Here is a 23,039-nt window from a genome sequence, read left to right on the forward strand (position 1 = left end):
GAATTCAAGTGTATGGAACATAACCTACTTTTTGGAATATTTATAGTGTATAAATCAAAATTCGGGGAAGAAACAGCAGTTTTGGGCTGTGCCTGTTTGTCCTACCCCAATCGTTTAGAAAATTGTGATCTGTTTATCAATAAATAAATAACGAGCGAAGCTCGGTGCCCCGATATTATTAATTAAATCGATGATTCAACAAATTAAAATAATTATTAAATTATTGAATTGATGTTGAACAATTGTCGTTACTCACGCTAAAACAGCAACGTCAAGGATAAGCACAGTGAATGGAACAAGTATCATTCCAACCCAGAAGACTCCCGACGTGAACACCATTCTGTCCATGCCCAACATAACTTGACCCACTGGCACTAGCGGGTAGACATGACTGCAACAAAACACATATTTATTACATACTAGTATTACATACTAGCAGGTAACACGTGTTCAGCAAGGGTATAATTAAAAACTTGACAAACCAAAATCTTGACCTACAAACTTTTCCCTCTATAATCTTTTGCTGACTGGACTAAGAATAAACCACACAAATACCATCTGTTGAAGCTTTCCTCCAACTCAAATTTAATAACTCCAACTTATCAAGAAAATTGATTGATGTTGAATAAAATGTAATTCGTAGGTCCCTAAAATGTGTAAGAAAATTTTGTTGGAAATGCCGGAAAAGTGAAGTTTTGGTTCTTTTGCAAATCACTCCTATTTATTACATACTAGCAGGTAACCCATGTTCTGCAAGTGTCTATTTTGAAGCGACAAACTAAAAACTTAACTTACTAAAATCTTGAAGAATTTAAAATAGGTCTATAACCATCCTCGGTAAATTAACAATCAATATGAAAAATTTCAAGTTAATCAGTCCATTCTCGGTAAATTAACAATCAATATGTAAAATTTCATGTAAATCAGTCCTGTAGTTCAGACGTGATGATGCGTCAATCGTGAATTTCCTATCCCTTACACGTATAAGCCAATTCTTTGTGTAAGTGGAGTACAATAATCTCTCTTATTTCATATGTTAGTTTAAGTGACAATTCATTAAGTAGTATTAAGATACTCATAACAATGACATTTAATGTGATTGAAAATCTTGAGGAACTAGAAATGTTAAATGAGTAAATACAGAACACCTCCCTCCTGAACAGTTTATTTTCTGAAATGCTGAATCATTTTTAGTTTCAATTTTTTGAAAAATTTAAATTTACTTCCTCCTGAACAATTTATTTTCTGAGATGCTACCCAATTTTACGTTTCTACATAAAATTTTACAAAATTAATGTAAATTACTGTATATACCTGTACGCTAAAATGCATAGAAACCACATAAGAACAGATCCGACGATCGCTGCATAAGTCAACCACGTCCAGAAATTCATATGTAATCCAGCTTTGATGCACACTGTCACCACTGTATACTAAAATATACAACAAACACATCATTAATATTGAATCACAATGTAAGCTATTAACAAAGCACATTTATAGAAAGTTTTATTATAGTTATTTACTGAGATATTCTAATATATACGTTTTCATTGTAGATAATACCGTAATACTACTCGATTTTTTGAGACATTTAAAAAAAACAGGACATATTCTAAAACCTCAAATTTTATAAAATCAAAGTACCTCATCCCCGAAATTGACAAGCTGACTTATAGCCAAACTATAAAGTATAAACACGATCCAAGAACATGAAGAAACCAAGGGTTTGAAAGGTGAAAGGGTAGGTTAAGGGGTTAAGTTTTTGCTTTCAAATGGTGCAAAATGCTTGTATTATTCAAATGTTTTAATAGTTAAGAAGCAGAAAGCTTGCATCTCAATACACGTTGGTGTTTTGATTTGTTAATGGCCCATATGAATGAAGTTGAGCATTTGCTTATACTTCTAAAATGAGGAGCATTTGCTTCATTTTCTATGAATAAACGTGAGCAAAACCTTTTGCTCATGCTCATCAAAAAATAGTTTGAGCATTTGCTCAAAAGTAAAAGCTTTTGCTCAAAATTGTATGAATAAACTAGAACATTTGCTCAACTTTTGAAGCAAATGCTTCAAAAAAGGTGAGTAGTCTAGAGCAGCTTATCACCTTTTGCTCATAGTAAAATGGCTCAACTAATTCGTATGAGGAAGAGGAAACTATACCAGATACGATCACAACCAAAAGTTGAGAACTATAAAACTCTTTTTAGATTCAACCATGATATATATCACCATTATCCCTACAAAAGAATAAATACAAAAGATAGCTACCTGTTATAAAGATAGCCATCACAAAATAGGAAATAGGCATTTAAGAAGATGAGAGTGTAGACGATTATAAGAAGGCTATTGGTAATATAAGAATATGCTGAAGATTATTATAGGGATGACATTTTTTCACGCTATTATTTCAAAATTATAAACTCAACTAACCTGAAACTCTATTCATAAATAGAAAACAGAGCAGACGACGCAAACACAAGCGGTGCACCTTACTTGCATATTTAGCGCTTCCGTGAGCTATAAAAACAAATTAAGGAAACAAAAGCGAATAAGCTGACGAAAAGTCTTTAAAATACGTGAGCATTCGCTCCAGAGTTCGGTAAAGCTTATTCATATAAAAATGAGCAAATGCTTTTGCTTCTACCTTTTGCTCATGAGCAAAACCTTATGCTCCATGCTCTTGCTCATAAGCATTTGCTCTGGTTTTATTCATATGGGCCATTGTGTTTGGCTATACATCACCGTATGATATACGGGAATGCGATATTCTGCCTAACCAAATTGTAATATTGTACCAGAGAATTGTATAATCTGGATGAAAACCTGTTCATTCTTGCTTTATCTAATGTACCCAAATGATATACAGCTTGAGTGGTATACATTATATATGATATACAGTAGTGGACATCTCATGTTGACATTCTAAACTAATCCTAATCCTTGAATATATTTTTATTGAGGATGATGCCCACACGACCTTTCTGCTTCTGCGTGGGTAATAGGAAGTGCCAGGGTGATTTGATGAGGTGATCAAATGTCCAAATGTGGGATTCGAACCCACAAACCTGGCGGTGCTAGCAGAACGAAGTTTGTAACGCTCCTTAGCCCTAGACCAACCCGGTTCCATCATGATTGATTCTTTATAACAGCAAAACAATAAGCCATATGAATATAACCAAAGCATATGCTCATGAGCATGAGCATGGAGAATAAGGTTTTGCTCATGAGCATTAGGTAGAAGCATAAGCATTTGCTCATTTTTATATGAATAAGCTTTACCTTATACTCTTACCTTGTGCTACTGAACTCTGGAGCAAATGCTCACGCATTTTAAAGATTTTTCATCAGCTGATTCACCTTTGTGGCCTTACTTTGTTTTTATAGCTCACGGAAGCGCTAAATATGCAAGTAGAAGGCACCGCTTGTGTTTGCGTCGCCTGCTCTGTTTTCTATTTATGAATTGAGTTTTAGGTTAGTTGAGTTTAAAATTTTGAAATGATAGCGTGAAAAAATGTCATCTCTATAATAATCTTCAGCTTATTCTTATAATATCAATAGTCTTCTTATAATCGTCCACTCTCTCATCTTCTTAAATTCCTATTTCCTATTTTGTGATGGCTATCTTTATATCAGGTTCTCTGATTTTTTGATTCAGTTCTCTATTTTTTGTATTTATTCTTTTGTAGGAATAATGGTGATATATAAATTATCATGGTTGAATCTAAAAAGAGTTTTATAGTTCTCAACTATTGGTTGTGATCGTATCTGGTATAGTTTCCTCTTCCTCATACAAATTAGTTGAACCATTTTACTATGAGCAAAAGGTGATAAGCTGCTCTAGACTACACTCACCTTTTTGGAAGTATTTGCTTCAAAAGTTGAGCAAATGCTCTAGTTTATTCATACAATTTTGAGTATAAGCACAGAAAAACAATAGCGTAAGTAGATATCCCAAGGTATAGGGAGTTTATGTCGTAACTTCTACTGTTATCTCAAGCCGATAGTCCACGTAGTTCTTTCCCTTGAAGCTGTGTGACACTGGTAGTCTCTCATATTGTACCGTTCATACACTCTCACCCCAACAAAACAGTGAAAATCGACAATAATCGACAGTAATCGGCTTGAGATAACAGTAAAAGTTACGACATAAACTCCCTATACCTTGGGATATCTACTTACGCTATTGTTTCTCTATGGTATAAGCTTTTACTTTTGAGCAAATGCTCAAACTATTTTTTTGATGAGCATGGGCAAAAGGTTTTGCTGACGTTTATTCATAGAAAATGAAGCAAATGCTCCATATTTTAGAAGTATAAGCAAATGCTCAACTTTATACATATGGCTCAATGAATCTTATTTTTCAAAAATATGATAAATAACAATTAAGTAACTTACTGTATAGACCATATTGCCAAGCATGAGATATCCTCCTTCTTTTCCATTACTCCAGACCACATCGTGCTTTGCCATGTACATGGTGAGCCAGTAGAGAAGGACAGAATGATACAGCGAATTGAATATCCACACCCAGAATACTTTGACATCGAACTTGGTGAGACCGTGCGAGTAGAGCTTCGGATACCTCATCATTGTTTCAGCTGAACACACTTTGTCAAAAAGACCGATGGCGAATGGAGTGGCACTAGTAAATATCTAGAAAAGAAAAATTAACAAACTACTAAAAATCTGAAAATTCTTGTTACAGTATTATAATGAATTTACTATGAACTAAATCGAGGATGGCCAACTGATGGCCCGCGGCCGCATTGCGGCCATAAACGAATTTCAAGATTATTTAAAAAAATTGATATTTTGAAAACATATAAATGCAATTTTTGAAAAAAAATCCGAGTTATGTTCGAATTCAATATTTTAATAACCTAATCATTTTCAGTAGTACAGTTTCATAATTATACGAGAATCAGTAGAAAACACGAATCATACTTTTTTAACCGACAAAATTTAAAATTCTTAGTTTTCGTTGTTTTTTAGTGAAAATGGACTAAATTTTAGGAAAGTGAAACCATAACCCTATTTCGGACATTTAAAATGTTATCTAAATTTAGGAGAGAAATAGTACAAGGAGAATCCTCAGTTTTTCTCTCCCAATCAGTGCTACTTTGTAAAAATTATAAATAAATAAATAAATAAATAAATAAATAATAAGACTTGTATCGAAAAATTGTTTCAATGTTCGGAAGCATGTGAGAGCTTTGTGAGAGCATATTTTCCACCATGAAGTTTATCAAGTCAACAAATTTCAATGAACTGGTGAATCAATGTGCCCGTCCTCAATGTTCTCATAATTGAGTTTTTCTTTCAGTTTTTATCATATATTGAAACAGAAGTATTTCCATTGCGATATTGTTCATACATTTAAAAGCCTAAATTCGCCTTTAAATTTGTGTGCGACCCCCGCTTTCAGTTAAATTATTGAAGTGGCCCTGAGTAAAAGAATTTGTCATCCCTGAACTAAGTTACTATTAATGATGATCCTTTTTCTTACAGAAGTCTGTGTGGAAGGTGCTAAACTGGAGAACAATATGGTTTGAATAATTTGATTGTATGGTATGAGATGTTGCGGTATTTCTCCATAATTGAAAGAAGAATACTTTGATATTGTTAAATAAAAGTGGTATTGACAATATCAAAGTCTTATTCTTTCAAATATGGTTTGATTTTAAAATGTGTTTATGATCAATACAATTTGGAGAATGTGAGAACTGGAATACAAATTTTTATCTCAAATTGTTGAACTTTGATCGTAATAGAGAGTTTGTGGAATAAATAGGAGAATGAAGTCACCAATGTCTTATTTGACATTACCAAGTATCGATTAGTTGTAGACCTGCGAATAAATATTTTGTTTCCGTGAATGGTGAGTCAATATTTTTTTTCAATTTATCATGATTATCTTCATACAAGAGGGGTATTCACAATGTTGTTTTAGCCAGCTAAAGTGCTATCTGATAACTCTGGATTGTGAACGCCCCATCTAAAAAAACCATCTGCTATTAGCTAACTGCAGTAGCGATTCAAGCGGATAATTTGTGTAACTTGAAGTTAGTTTGAAACTTAGACCAGTTATAGAATAGACACGCTGGAAAGTCTAGCTTCTGAAGCCAACATCTACTGCCTTATTGCCCTATCGTGACGTCATCATCGCATAGAAAACTGTTAGTTGTGTCTATTTCAGATGAAAGTAAATTATTATTTGTAGAAATGGTAAACTCCCGCTGCGCTCCCACTGAAATAGACAATCTGCTATGGAAAACGATGTAAACAAACTCTACAGAAAAGTTTTCTATCCGATGCTGACGTCACGATGGAGCGATATGGCAGTAGATGTTGGCTTCATCGACTTTCAGAATGAATATACAATGGGGCGTGTCTATTCTATAACAGGTCTAAGGTTTGAAAAAGTAAGATAATAAACATATGGCTGCCGTTTTAAAAGAGGTAGCGGACTCAAACCTGCGCTATCTGCCATCACGTATGTTAATTTTTTTCTAACGTACCACTATAGCATTGAGTTAACACAGACTTAGCAAATCGCTGGAGATAGCGAATAGCTCGACTTAGCCAGCTAACTCCAACATTGTGAATACCCCTATTATATTTTTGATTTATCTGCTATCTTACATACAAGTGGGAATTTTATGTGATATTCCAGAATTGAATTGAATTTATATTTTCATTAATATACACAAAAATACAGTTTGTATCTACAAACTTACACTGAGAATAAAAATAAAACACATTAAACAAAAACTTACCACATTATAAAATCCAATCGTCCACCTTTCAAAGAGAATTTGGCCCGAGAAACCAGAATAAATAGCAAACCACAGTTCCATGACGTAGAGACAAATGTTCTTGTAGAAACTGTACAATATCACTTTGCACATTCGGGTGTAGTTCCAAGAGCCATGAACAAATAGCAACTTCAGCAGGAATCTGAACTGAAAATTGAATATCATTTGTTAGAAATGATTATATGAACTGAAAATAGTATATTTTTTTTCCATGAATGGTGAGTCAATAATATCCTATTATATTAGGCGAGCAATTACTGTATGTATTTATATATGTCCAACGGATCTCGAAAACGGCTCTAACGATTTTCACGAAATTTGGAACATAGTAGGTTTATTATATAAAAATTCTATTACACTAGGTCTTATCCCTGGGAAAACTTCCTGAAGGACAAAAAATGATAATAATTATTCATCCTTGGAATAACAGCTGATAATTTCATTCTATGTCGATAATGGAAGTGAGTGAGCGAGTGCATGTGTGTGGGACTGAGAGAAAACTATGACTCAGCTGTTGAACTATTGCAATCATCTTAGGGTACTTAGTGCCGGATGCACAAAAGCCGGTTGAATTTTAATCCTGATTAATTCCAGGAGAACCAATCAGAGAAGCCGTCTTTTTAAAATGGTCTTCTCTGAATTGGTTCACGTAAAATTAATCAGGATTTTGTGCAACCGGGCCTTTGTGAGAGAGACTTTTGCATTCCACTGGGAATCTTAATCCCAATCTACTGTGAGTAGATAGTACCTTTCTGTATTATCTATAAATATCTCCATTTTCGTAATAAATTTTCTGTGATTTCGTACTCCAGAGCGAAGCTAGGTCCCCGATATTTTTTAAAAATTTATCAAGATTATCTTACATACAAGTGAGAATTTTATGCGATATTACAGAATTTTTCTAATATATGGAATTCTGTATACTCACCACATTATAAAATCCAATCGTCCATCTTTCAAAGAGAATTTGGCCCGAAAAACCAGAATAAATAGCAAACCACAGTTCCATGACGTAGAGACAAATGTTCTTGTAGAAACTGTACAATATCACCTTGCACATTCGAGTGTAGTTCCAAGAGCCATGAACAAATAACAGCTTTAGCAGGAATCTGAACTGAAAATAGAATATTTTTTGTAAGAAATGATTATATGAACTGAAAATAGTATATTTTTTATTAGAAACGATGATTTGAACTAAAAATATTATTTTTATTATTATTAGAGTACTTTTGTTAGAAATGATAATGGTTATGTGCTATTACATAGAACAAAAGTTGACTCAACATTGTTGACAGAAATTATTGAAATAGTTGACTGTTCAAAGTTAATAATTAGATGGATTAATATATCCATTAATAAAATCAATTGTGAATGAATATAAAAGCTTACTTTCACTTACAACAAAAGGTATTCTTCTAGATTTCATCAGACAGATGGTGCATATCTTATAAGAGCATTATTGTTGCTAGTAAAATGAGTAGAATGAATAATTATTCATCCAATTCAAGATGAAACCTTAAAGCAACCACGAAGTTCACAAAACAATTATGAAAGATTTTCACAATCTTAATAAATTTTTATTAAATTTCAATCATCACAAAATTCCTAGATCAATGTTTTTGAAAAACATTCTCAGTATATATTTCTGAAATTAACAGGTAAAATTATTGATTTTTAAAGTTTCATTTCCTTTATTCAAAAGTCCCACTACTCATATAGTGATATCTTCCTTCCTTATCAGAAACATTACAATCTGGAACGCGCTTTCCTTTGCACAAAATTTGTAAACACGAGCTATAAACCGTACTACTCGGACCCATCTTCTCACCATTGAATCACTCATCGCACTTTGTCCATAAACATCGCAAAATTGCCGATAAATTTCACTTGGTTTCACTTTCCTTGCAATCAGAATTTCATAATTTTTAATCATAATAACATTCAAAATTTCAGAGTTCCATAATTTTCCCAGAGATCAGCTTATAATCATACAATCAACGTTTCACTTTAACAAGTCTACTAGTTGGGAATATATTATTTATAAGTGAAATAACCACATTTAAAAATACTGATTAGTATTTTGAAGTGAAAATAATTTAAAAGCACACAATGTGTGTATCTTTCAAAAATGGAGATGGAAATACTGTAATGCCTAGTCCATATGTTGCCACAGTCGCTGACTCAGTATGCTGGCCCAGCGCGGTAATGTCTAGTCCACATCTAGGCCAGCACTGGCAAACCACTCATCAACACACTGGCGCTGGTCGACATTGGCCTTCATTGGGTCAACATGTAGATGCGAAATGATAATCAATTGCGCGGAAATACACATTTGAATGAAACAGCAATAGATTGCAATCTCTTGTGAATCTTTTGTCTATGATATAACTTACTTGTGCAATAGAATAGTCGGACGCACATGCTGCTTGCAATCCTTCAACGCCTGAAATCCCCACGCCGACATGCGCCTTTTGAATCATTGCAACATCGTTGGCTCCATCACCAATTGCCAGAGTGACCGATTTCGTATTTGTAGTAACTAAATCTACCACCTGAAAATAATAGAGATTCAAGAGGATTCAATGTGATATCATATCAAGTATCGGGGAACCGAGCTCCGCTCTGGAGTACAAAAGCATATAAAATTGATTACAAAAGAAGAAATTATAATATATTTATAGTTCATACAGAAAGGTTCTATCTAATCTCAGTGGATTGAGACTAATTCCCAGAGGGTTGCAAAAATTCCTCTCACAAAAGCATGTTAAATTTTAATCCAAATCAGAGAAGACCATTTCAAAAATATAGCTTATCAGATCGGTTCTACTGGAATTAATCAGCTTTAAAATTCAACCGGCTCTTGTACAACCGGCACTGATTGAATGATTACAAAAGTTCAACAGCTGAGTCATAATTTTGTCTCAGTTCTGCACACATGCACTCGCTCACTCACTTCCATCATCAACAGACGACAAAATTTCCAGCTGTTTTTCCAAGGACTTATTTAGCGAGTTAGGACTTCAGTTTAGTTTTTTAGGACTTCAGCGAGTTATCCCAGGGTTGAGACCTAGTGCAATCGAATTTTTATATCATGAACCTACTTTCTTCCAAATTTCGTGAGAATCGTTAGAGCCGTTTTCGAGATCCGGTCACATACAGATATATAAGCATTTAAACATCTTAACATATAAACATGAATTGCTCGTTTAATAGTATAGGATAGCTAAAGCTGTGTTTGCACCAAAGTTATTAACAAAATGTTAATAACTTAATCCTTATAGATTCTATTGGATTGAACATAACTTATCATACACATGATGATCATATGTGTTCATCAAGTTCCGTTCAATCTAATAGAATCTATAAGGATTAAGTTATTAACATTTTGTTAATAACTTTGGTGTAAACGCGGCTTAAAAAATTCCTTACTAAAAGAGAAAAATAATGCCACAGCTAGAAAAAACAATGATGGTTAAGAAACAAAAGTGTTGAAGTAGAGGATTAATGAGAATAAGTTGTATTTTGTTCGACTCAATAAAAACAGTACTTCAAGTATTAAAAGTGCTTCTTCGCCATAATTGGTAAGCGGATTTTACTAATTATAACAACAAAATGTCATTGGAGTTGTATCAAGTTTAGGGATGGATAGATAAATGTACATTAGGTCTGGTAGGTCAGACATGTCAAGGTGCTTGCAAAATACAAGAAACTAATATTTCTTGAAATATTCATATTTAGTCAGTTAGTCCCTGACTGGGGTCTAACTTCATTACAATAGTCAAAATAGTCAATCAGACTATAAAAGCACCCATTCATTGAAACTAATTTCATCGTTTTATGAGAATTCAAACTGTTTTTAATTTGACATTGAAACTCTACGACGAATGTATTTTTAATCTACTTTGAGCGCTCATAAAAAGTTCAAAATAGTCAAAAGAAAAATTTATATGAATCTTATTGTAAACTAGCAGGTAACCCGTGCTCCACAAGGGTCTAATTAAAAGCTTGACCAACTGAAAACTTGACCTACTAAAATCTTAAAGAATTTAAAATAGGCCTATAACCATCCTTGGTAAATCAAGAATCAATATGCAAAATTTCAAGTTAATCAGTCCAGTAGTTCAGGCGTGATGATGCGTCATTCGTGAGTCTCCTATAGCTGATTCTAATGATTTCATAATTTTTCTAGCTCAATATTATTGTAGAACTCTTTAGTTTAATATGATTCACCATGTTATTTTACTGCTACTGGTATTTATTTATAACGCTAGAACGTAAGTTCAATTTTCTTTTGTTAAACACATGCTCTCGACTAGAGTCGAGTCTCTTATCGACCTGAGTCGCGTAAATGTGAGTTGAGCCTTACACCTTTCGTGGGACACTCTGTATAGAACGTTTGAATGATCGTCAGATCGTACCTCGGCTTTCTGTATGGGCGACACTCGACAGCATATGACCGACCGACAGGACAGGCAGAGCTGCAGGAAGTCGCGACGTAGTTCGTGTGACAGTGCGAACTTGAGCGAATGGCCGTCGACGACCAGACCCAGGCTGTTGTTGTTGCGACCCAGGGCGTCACCCAGGTCGTTGCAGTGTCGCGCTATCGACTCTCTCAAGCTCTGAAAATTACAGTATTTACTTCATAAATCAACATAAGAGCCATGTCGCATACATGTCACAATTTTCACACAATGCCTACAAATAATGTAAATATGAATCATCTTTAATGTAAAGATGTATCATCTGTTGCTTCCAATACGTTCTGTTATGATATAAATAAGTTCAAATTTCTAAATATAGACATAATACTCGATTTGCATTGTTATAGCAGCTTCAATGTAGGGTGTGAAATTTTCATTGCTGCAACAATTGATCGTTAGACAATGACATTTGAAAGGGGTGTCTGTGACACAATTTTTGACTTTGCAGCTTTATTTGGACTAGTTAGTAGGTGAGCACAGCAAAAGTGCCCAACTTTATCCCCTCTGTTGAAGGTGTGGAACCGCTAATTTGACACTTGTTGCCGTAATGAAAATTTCACCCCCTACATTGAAGCTGCTATAACAATGAAAGGAAAACTTGAAATAGTGAAATAATACATCATTTCAGAGGGAATTCAATGCTCTACAAACCTACGGTAAGCATAAGTTTTTATGATTCATTGTTGGAGAGTTATAAGCCCTGAAAGAACAGAACATTGGATAAAAACCTGTTATTTCAACAATTGAACACCTTCAAGGGCGAATATGTCAGGAACTCTTGGGATTATCACAAAATTCCACTGAACAAAAAGTGTAGAGAATTTATCAAGCTTCATTTTTCAATAGTAAGTTATGTCTGTTGAACGCATTGTTTTCAAGATATGAGCTTCGGAGCAAAATGCTGGAAAACGCAACTTTTAAACCACCCTCATCCCCTTAGCACATGAGTTAGGAATGGTTACTTTTGATAATGTTCTCCACCCAACTAGTCTCAACAAAGCTGCAAAGTAAAAAAATTTATTTAAAACATTCCCTCCTAATTCCTTTGTCAATTGGTCTATTGTTACAAAAATGGAGATTTCACACTCAACACTAAAGCTGTTGCAAAAGGTGTAGGGAAATTCGTAAAAGCGTCAAATTATACATCAAATTGGAGAGAATTTAATGCCTTATAAGCTAATAATCGTTGTGGATTTTTCCCGTCGATTTTTAAAAAGTTATAAGATCAAAAATAGAAAAAAATGGTGGCAAACTTGTTTTTTTTTTAATATGTCACACCTTCAAGAGCGGATATCTCAAAAACTAGAGGAGATATAAAAAAGTTGTGGGATGAATATTGTAGGACATTATGTAAGCTTTAATTTATTATATGACATTCAAGTCCTTAGGATACATAGTTTTTGCGCTTTATGTGAGAAACCAAAAAGTGGTACCTTTAAATCACCCCTACCCCCTTAGCAAAGGGAGTAGGGGTGGGGACTTTTGATACGTTTACCTCCTTACTACCCTGAACAGAACTGTGGAGTCAAAAATTGTCTTCCAAACATTTCCCTCTATACCCTTTTTTGAGCATTCATTGCCTGGACTATTATTAAATCACTATTTGCTATCAAGAAGAAAGACTAGCAGTCAAATTTTTTCAATAAATGAATTTACTCACTGACTGTGACAACGAGATCATTACTTCATTTTGCAGACATAAAAAAAAATTACAACATATAGAGGATTACAGCTTCGTAAGCTAATCAACCATCGATCATAAAATCTCAAACGATTTTTAACTGGACAAAAATGAAATAAATTTGAATAGATGATCTACTTTGTTGTTAATGCACGTTTCAATATCAAAGTAAAAATGATTTATAGATAATTCCATCTGACTGTCAACCCTGTTGTCAATATTTGTTGTAGTAGCAGAAGTCTTCGGGGTGATTTATAGCATTTAATTAGGATTTTCGTTATGTGACTGTAATTATAATTTATCTAATATTTTCTGTAATTGATATAGTAGTTTTTTGAGAAATAAACATTTATTTATTTATAATAATTATTATTTATAAATCATACAGATCATACTTTTTTGACAAGTTCCAGATCCCCTGATTAGGTGGGCAGTAGATGCTATTTAAGGCTGTTCAGTACACCTTTTTATTTTTATTTAAATTGGATAATCGTTTTCAATATAATTGTTAAGATCATTATAAGAGTGAGAAAAAGTGGCAACTGAAATTTTTGAGTGGTCTAATAAGCGAGATATAGGTTGTAAGTGCTAAACTCCGTTTTCTTTCCAAATCATAAACGGTTTCGAATTTTCCATTGGAGTTTTTTAATACATTCAGTATATCATTGGCTTTGTTCTAATATGCGTTTTTTCGCGATTAATGCCAAAATAAACAAGTTATCGAATTTACAAAAAATGTAACTTTTTTATTTATGAATGATATGGGGAATAAAATGTTTTAGTTTGGAAAGATACATTTTTTGAATTTTTAAGAGAAGTTCTGTTAATATAGTCGAAACCGTTTATGATCTGGAAAGAAAACGGAATCTGGAAAGTTAGCACTTCAACAACCCATAACTCGCTTATTAGACCACTTAAAAATTTCAGTTGCCACTTTTTCTCACTCTTATAATGATCTTAACAATTATATTGAAAAAGATTATCCAATTTAAATAATAAAAAAGTGTACCAAACAGCCTTAATCTATCTATCCATCTGCATTGTATCATCTATTGCATTGTTTTCAATTTGATAAAATGACTTTGAATTTGAAATTTGAAAAAACAGCGAGGAAGCTTGAGAGACTTACATCTAAAGACGTTTCGTTCAATATGATGACTGGCATGCCTTGAACGATGAGCTTTGTCGAATAGCCTATGTTGATAGCAGTCTCTTGTTTATCACCAGTCAATATCCATACATTGATATCAGCTTTGAGGAGAGCTGCAATGGTTTCCGGTACCTAATCAACAGGATTAACATTAGTCATGTTTCGAACAAAACACATTTGAAATAATAACATTGCCAATAGAACTTAGTTATAAATAATTTTTATATTATTATGTACAATAAAAATAGTGTAGAACTTCAACCACAACTGTTAAGCTACTGAAGTTCTTTTCTTTTTTTGCATCATGATACTGTTTCTTTATAATAATTGCTTTGTAAAAATATTTGTAAAATATGTCAGTGTTGTGAATAAATTTCAATTTCAATTTCAATTTACTTTCAAGTGCGTTAACTATTGGAAATTATAAATACTAACGATGGACCAGAGTCAGACACACTCTATTGAGGTTCTAACTTTCCTCGTTAAAAATTCTATAAATTAATTTTGTCTAGAAGACAAAACCCCAATCAGGGACTGGATTTCTTTTAGGCTCAACTCACACTTACGCGACTAAAGTCGAATAAGAATAAGAATACTTTTATTCCATTAAGGCAATATACAATGCAATAGGAAACGTCAGTAAATATAACAATGAGTCAATAAGCATCAATAAACTATTACAAGAAAAAAATAACAAACATTATAAAAATATCAATTTGGGGATATAAAGCACCATGAGAATCAATAAAAGCAGACCTAATACAAGAGAAATGACATAACAATTCTCAAGTCTAAAAATAATCTAGCACGGGCAGATGAATGAACTCAGAAAAGGAATAAATGGGATTCTTTAGAAGGAGATTCTCCAATCTTTTCTTGAATGAAGCAAGTGGTAGTTCCCTAACAGTGATAGGGGGGATATTGAATAGTTTCAGCGATAAGTGTCCAGGATTTGTCAATATTTTACCTCGTATAGGGCACGTCTATTCTGATCCTATTTCTTGTATTGTAGCTGTGAATGTCCTCTCTACAATGATGGTTGTCAATATTCTTTCTTACATTCATTAAGAGTTTGAAAGCCACCATCCCATAAATAGTCATAATATTTTCACTTATGAATAGTGGCTTACAGTGCTCTAGATAAGCTGCACCAGAAATAATAGGCAATGCCTTCTTTTGCAACAGTAGCACCCTTCCACCCAGCACACTGCCACTCTAGTCTCTTCTCGACTCCGCATGTGTTTTCAAATGGTGACACTCAGACCAGTCGACTCTAGTCTCCGCGACCTCACGACTGTGAGACTGAGTCGAGCGTCGACTCGACATGTTGGTCGAACCTCGACTTGAGTTGCATAGTTCGATGCATTTTTAATGAAAGTGAGGTTATGTTTGATGAAAGTTATGTTTTATCATTTTAGATAAGACAATATATTCATAATAATTATTATAAAATGTGTTACATGCTAAGTAGTGACAAATCAGATCTTATATTTTTAATAAATTAAGGTAAGAAAATGGATTAGCATGGAACTGAAGTAGTGACAATGAGCAAGAAAGTCATAAGGTCGAGAGACTGGTGTATCCTCGACTGGAGTCGTACGATTTGAGTTGAGGTAGTGCGAGTTGAGCCTTATGGCCTGGACGAGCCCACGCCGCGGTACGGCCGAGTGTCTGACGTACTACGGTGAGTGAGAAAACAAATGCTTTCAAACGTGTAGGGACACATACTACCGCACCGCGTCAGCACCGTCACCGTGTTTGTTGCCCGAGCCGTGCCCGCGCCGTCACCGACTAGTTCAGTTTACTTTTTGACGGTGACGGTGCGGGCTCGTTCAACATAGAGCGTGAAAAACGTATTGGAGAGATACGGAATTTTCCAGTTTTGTACGATCAAAGTGATGAGAAATATGGTTGAAGGGAAAAATAAGTTAAACCAAGAGTAAAAGTAGGCTAGAACCAAGTTAACCCAAAGGTATAATGGACATAATATAATAAATAATAAAATAAACAACAAAAAGTATAAAAGAAGGATCCCGTGTTTTAAATTTTTAATTTAAAACAAATTCAGTTCAGATACATAAGGTAGAAGATAACAATTTTATTGCTGATATATATTTCCGATACATGACTCATGTCCGGTTGCAGAGTTGTCACATAAAGTTAAAATCAGGCATTTAACTTATTTATGAAGCCATAACTCCACTTTTCGTTGCACAGATGTCAAAGTAAACTATAGCTCCCACAAAACTAAAAACGCCCAATTAGACACATGATTTCGTTGCAGAGTCGTCAGAAAGAGCTTATTTATGTCACCAATAGCTAAAAACGGTCAGTTAAGTTATGGGCCCGAAGTCGTGCTGTTAAATCCAATATCTATAATAATAATAATTCGTTTATTTCACTGCATTTTTACAATAATTCGTAATACAAATACATACATTAAACATAATGGTTGAACATTACAATTGGTAATACAAATACATACCTTAAGCATAATAATTGAACATAGATAATAATATTAAGCATGTAACAGAAAAAACCACAGTGCATCCCTCTTTAGGCTAAACCTGTGTTGAGGGATGTCTCGCTCTCTAGTTGAGTCAACTTAATTATAATACAATAACAATTTTGAGGTATCAAACAATAAAGTAAATTTTATACAATAATCAGTGTGCTTTTCACAAGATGGGATTATGAATCTTTAACAATAAATTACATTTGAATGAAGACAGCAAAAAAATGTAAATAATATTACACCTCTATTAAACGTTTTTCTTCATAGAAGCGATTAAGTCTATTCTTAAACAAATTGTAACTGGGTGCATCTGATATATCTGATTGCAGTTTATTGAAAAGTCGTGGTCCCTTAGCAAAAGCATGTAAGGAGGCCACTCTACTTCTTGTAAAGGGTTCTTTTAATTTATTAGCAAGATTTCGACGAGTGGAATATACATGTTCATCCATAACTGGAAACTCTGAACGTCTTAAATACACAAACTTCAAAAGATTTATTTCAAATAGGGTATCAACACTAAAAACGCCAAATTCTCTATACAATACTTCGGTTGGATATCTTATGGGTCTCTTTAAACATATTTTTATTATTCTTTTATAAAGAATTATGAGAGGTTGCAAAATTGAACTCCCACAACTTCCCCAGGATACAATACCATAGCAGATAATTGACTGTATCAGTGCCAAGAATACCATTCTTAATTGATAGATAGGAAGGACATTCCTTAATTGAACGAATTTATAAATTAATTTTCTAAGTTTTGAACAGATGTATGAAATGTGCGAGCTCCACCGTAAATGTACATCCAATACTACACCTAAATATTTTATTTCATTTTCTTTCTCTAATGTAGGACATCCACAGCTGTAGTATGGACTGGCACAATTTATATTATGTGATACTAGTTTACAGTCAGTATTATCGGGAGGCAATCCAGAGGACGACAATGAAAAGGGAAGAAATCTAGTTTTTTGAATATTCAAATGTAGGAGACTATTCTTTAACCAGGACTTGATAACATCAAAGCATGTATTAGCTCTCTGGAAGGTGATTGGCCAAGTTTCCCCCCAAACTATAGCAACTGTGTCATCCGCAAAAGAGTACAAGGAGCAATTCCCTAGATTTATATTTAATAAATCATTTATGTATATTAAGAACAAAACTGGCCCAAGCACTGTTCCTTGTGGAACTCCAATATTCACATTTAATAGTCCACTTGTCTTTTTATCAAGCCTATCTTTTTGTCTTCTACAATTTAAATATGACTCAAAGAATGACAATGCAATACCTCTTATTCCTATTGCTTCCATTTTATCCATTAGAATTCTATGGTCAACTGTGTCAAATGCTTTTTGTAAATCCAGAAATATTCCTAAGCATTTGTCCCCATTATCTAATTTGCTCAAAATTTCTCTTGTTACTCTAAAAATTGCATCGGATGTACTCATACCTTTTCGAAATCCATATTGATTACTGAACAAAATGTTGTGTTTTTCCAAATAGGATACCAGCCTCGACTTTACACACTTTTCAATTACTTTGGATATACTTGAGAGTAGGGAGATAGGACGATAGTTACCAAGTTCAGTCCTACTACCACCCTTATAGAGAGGAATAACTGTAGCTATTTTCATTTCATCTGGAAAATACCCCTGTTGGAAGCAAAGATTTATAATATGCTTCAACGGGTCACATATTGCTGAAGAATTTTCTATCAGACATTTTGAATAGATTCCATCTACTCCCGGAGCAGTACCTTTTTTAAGCCCCAATATGTTATTTCTCACCTCACAGGCCGTAGCTGGATAAAAGAAAAACGACCTACAAAATGATCTATCGACCTTATACTGGATATGATTTAAATTTGAACCTGTCTCTTTGACCCTATTCGAAATTTTCTGTCCAACTACTCCCACCACATGCATTTTTGAGGTTGTGATGGCTTTTTTTGAAAGATGTTAACGAAAAACCATCTGTATATTTATAAGTAAATTATTTTTTCTCTCCCTGTTTTTTTAAATTTGTTTATAACCTCCAAATCGCTAAATATGGTGAGAAATCTCGCCAAAAGCCAAGAGTCGCCATATTGTTTATCAATTTTAATTTTATGTGAGGTCTTTTAGGTCTGTTCACAGTGATGTCGATTGAAACTTTGCCCGATGCCAAGACATTGTTTGGATAGAAGCATGTACGGAAAAAAGTGAATAGAGCTGCAGTGTGACTTATGTGTGATGCTAATTCGAGATATAGCTAAATAGGCTTCGGCAAACGACTGTGCAACGACCAACCATTTATGTCAGTGATTTTAAACTATGTCTCACATAGCTATGTTTGATTTTATGCAACGACTCTGCAACCGGGAATGATTGTGCTATTGTTATGCACCGGAATATATACCAGCACGATGATTCTCATCTTCTGTGTCTACAGGTGATTAGTTTAAAATTGAAAAATATAAATTTAAATTGGATGTAACAAGCTTTAATAGTGTTATATTATTAACAATAGTTTAACACATTCAGAAATCAGACCACACAGAACTGAGACACTGCTGCCGCTCGGCTGTAGCACGGATATGTGTGTTCTCCTACCACAATCACCGTGTCGCGAGCGTAGCTCGGCCGTACCTCAGCACGGGCTCGGTGCGGTTATATGTGTACAGGCCTTTAATTAGAAAATATCTTCGAGAAGTTTCCAAATGCCTTGACAGCAATTAAGCCCACTATATTATAGAATGTTTACTACCTATTCTTTTAAAGCTACCAAGGTTTGTGAATCGAACTTTACATAATCTGCTTCTCACCTGATCTTGTAATTTGTCTTCTACAGCTGTGGCTCCCAGGAGGTGTAGATTCCGTTCAATCATGTTAGCCGCATCCTCCATCTTGATTTCTCTATTTTGCATTGACGTGCTAGCTTTGTTGTAAAGAAGAGCCCATTCCTAAAACAAATACACATAAACATTAATTTTCTATTGCACATCTATTTTTATCTATCTAAACATTAATAATTGTACACTTCTATAAAATAATGCAGGTGCTGATTGAATACAGCTTCAATAGGATTTTCATTGCCATTTCTGAGCATGAATGACAAGGAGATGGGTGTAATAGCTAGTGAGAGACTCATTTCATCATCATTCTCAGGGTGGCCACTAACGACAGGACAAGTGAGTACACACATGCTCGTCATATATGTTGTGTCATCAGCGAGAGACTTCAAACAAAAAACAGCTGTCTGACAGTAGCTTCTAACATAAAATAAACAAGCAATAACAATAAATGAACCAATGGAAAATTAGAAATTATTATAATGAAACAAAAATAATTTGGCCTGAAATAGAGCAGCGAAGAAAAAATAAACAACAAAAAATCGAAGATACGAAAACCCAACCTCAAAAACGTTTGTTCAAAGCCTTTCCCTATGATGACACACTATGTATGACAACATGTGTGTCCTGTAGTTAATGGCCACCCTTAATATTTGCTTTCAAGCGACGTAAGCATTAATAATGTTTTCTAATAAATTAATTTTAAAGGAGATATATAGCATGACAACTGAATCCAAAGAGATATTGTAAATAAATAAATCCTAGAAACTGATAAGAAATCATTTTATATTAAAATATAATATTTTAAAAATATTTCGTTGATCTGAAATCAGTAGCGAATCATGAAATGATTAAGCCTTGCGTATATTCAAATTCAAATTCTTTATTAGCAATTAAATTCTTTACATTACATTTACAGTATGCAGAGAATTTCTGCTTTGTCAATATACATATTAGAATCAACATAATCAATTACAGTCAATAAATTAATCACTAATAAATAGTTATTAGTGCAACTAGTGCGCAAAGTGACAGTTTGCTGCAACGAAAGAAACGTTTGAATGGTTTGTTGAGTGCAGCAGAGGAACTTTGCGCACGTATTTCACATTAAGTTTTTCCTACAGTTACCATTGAATATGAAAAGTGGGTAATTATGGGTAAAATTGCCTGCAATGCATCAAATGTTTTTCTGTGTAATTTTATTATTGATAAAAACCTTAATTTATTGTCAAATTGAATAAAAATGTTGTCTTTGGTTATAATATATATACTTAATAATTTGCTCGTTGTGCTTCGTTGCACCTCTGCTCACTATAGCAGCCCAGTCACTGTTAGCAACTTCATTTTGATTTTGCTGCACTGTTGTTCCATATAACCTACTAAGTATTTTGCGTTGCCATGTTGCAAATCTGGAGTGCAGAAAAATTTTTCCCGCACTAGAGCGGAAAAGTGATTCTTTGCGTTCTGTAATCAGTGCAGCAATGGCCACTTTTCAACGTAACTGTAGGAAAAGAAAATTTCTAGAACTAGAACTAAAACACACACTGGAGGCCTTGAATAAGTTAATTAACAACTTAGATAGGGCTACTTGTTGAATCCAACTAACATTGAATCAAGTACCTTGTATTAATGGGTTGGATCTCAGGAAGAGAAGCTGTCAATGGTCATCTAAAAACTCTCGGACTGAATAAAATGCTTTATGTGTCAAATAGGTCAAAACTTTTTCATTAAAATTAGATTTTGAATTTATGATTCTGGTTTCGTGTATTTACGATTCTGTATAGTGCTCCCTTTTCAAATTGAGAAGTTCTGTACATTGGGTAAAATAATAAAGTTTGTGTATACCGGTGCGAATCGGGTGCGGTACGAGGGACAACCGATAAATTGAATCATCTAACAACGGATTAAAAATTGTAAAACTTCCGTCGTCGTCCTGCGTCCCGCACACGGTTCGCATTGGTGTGAGCTTGATTATACATAGTTTTTATGCTTAGTGTCCAGTGAAAGAGCAGAGCAGTGATTGAGTGAATCTAGCTTCTATAGTACAGTCAACAAGTGTACATATTAATTAATTAAAAAATCTGGTGTAGTACTCTCACACAACTTTCCTTGCTCATTGAACTGTAAGCCTTATTCTTAAACGAGAATAATTTAGGGGAATAACATAATGACGATTGGCGGCAACATATTTGAAACTACGATCAGACTATTGTGTATAAGTGTATATATAATTGTTTTCAGAGTACTTTTTCCTTTGAGTAAATTGTGAAATTCGATTATTTGTTTTTAAAGTTGTCAAAACACCTGTTCTACAGATGAAATATCAACTATGTGTTCTTTTTTATAAACTGCTCTACCTACCTATCTCATGCATCAAAGGATGGGGAGTACCCCCCATTTGTTTCCCAGGAAAAAGTCTAATGCCAGTTGTTAGAGCTGATAAATAACTATACAGGGTATGAATTTGAAAAAAATCGGTCAAGTCATTTTTGAGAAAATCGTGAAAAACATGGTTTTTTAGTAATTATCCGCCATTTTTCTCAAGAATATAACGGAACTCCTGAAATTTTCCCAGAAATGAGACTCATGTCAGTTGATAGGGCTTATAAATAGCTATCCTTGGTATACATTTATTTGAAGAAAATCGTTAGAGCCGTTTTCGAGAAAAACGTGAAAAACATGGTTTTTTTAGTCATTATCCGCCATTTTTCTCAAGAATATTACGGAGCTCCTGAAATTTTCCCAGAAATGAGACTCATGTCAGTTGATAGGGCTTATAAATAGCTATCCTTGGTATACATTTATTTGAAGAAAATCGTTAGAGCCGTTTTCGGGAAAAACGTGAAAAACATGGTTTTTTAGTCATTATCCGCCATTTTTCTCAAGAATATTACGGAGCTCCTGAAATTTTCCCAGAAATGAGACTCATGTCAGTTGATAGGGCTTATAAATAGCTATCCTTGGTATACATTTATTTGAAGGAAATCGTTAGAGCCGTTTTCGAAAAAAACTTGAAAAACATGGTTTTTTAGTAATTATTCGCCATTTTTCCGCTATCCTGAATTGAATTTTATTGAATTTCTTATTGTCGGATCCTCATGGTATAAGGACCATAAGTTTAAAATATCAAGTCAATCGGTTAATTAGGAATGGAGTTATCGTGTTCACACACACACACACACACACACACACACCCAAAAATCATGTTTTTGGACTCAGGGGACCTTGAAACGTATAGAAAACTTGAAATTAGGATACCTTATTTTTTTGGGAAAGCAATACTTTCCTTACCTAAGGTAATAGGGCAAGGAAAGTAACAATATCAGTAAGAATATCTAATGAGATATTCGCTGTTAAAATGTTCAAGTAGTAGCTTAGGGTAGGAAACATTTTCTCATTAGTCTCTAGACTAGATAGCTATATTATTGACAATAAAAAAATGAGAAAAATGCTGATACATAGGTGTCCCGCGCATGATTCACACTGGTGTGAGCATGATTATGAATACTCTTTATCCAATCACTGGATTTGATGAAAATTGAAAGTTCTGAATCATGAAACAGCTTT

General features: G+C 33.9%; 1 protein-coding gene across 2 annotated transcripts in view; it reads right to left on the minus strand.

Moving 5' to 3' along the window:
• Positions 1-200: 200 nt before the first annotated feature.
• The window catches only part of LOC111049786 (phospholipid-transporting ATPase IA), a 45,634-nt gene continuing 22,795 nt past the window's right edge, over positions 201-23,039 (minus strand). Inside the window, exons 11-18 of one of the 2 annotated variants that reach the window (XM_039424896.1) lie at positions 19,446-19,583; positions 14,107-14,259; positions 11,234-11,434; positions 9,209-9,367; positions 7,744-7,929; positions 4,396-4,653; positions 1,315-1,433; positions 201-391 (exon numbers count right to left, since the gene is read on the minus strand). In XM_039424896.1, the coding sequence (XP_039280830.1) occupies positions 253-391; positions 1,315-1,433; positions 4,396-4,653; positions 7,744-7,929; positions 9,209-9,367; positions 11,234-11,434; positions 14,107-14,259; positions 19,446-19,583 (1,353 nt within the window). In that variant the 3' untranslated portion in view covers positions 201-252. Of the gene's footprint in view, positions 392-1,314; positions 1,434-4,395; positions 4,654-6,776; positions 6,963-7,743; positions 7,930-9,208; positions 9,368-11,233; positions 11,435-14,106; positions 14,260-19,445; positions 19,584-23,039 lie in introns of both variants that reach the window. The other variant, XM_039424895.1, reaches the window with a different exon arrangement.

This window comes from Nilaparvata lugens, chromosome 3 (assembly GCF_014356525.2).
Source record: "Nilaparvata lugens isolate BPH chromosome 3, ASM1435652v1, whole genome shotgun sequence".
NCBI classification, from domain to species: Eukaryota; Metazoa; Arthropoda; class Insecta; order Hemiptera; family Delphacidae; genus Nilaparvata; species Nilaparvata lugens.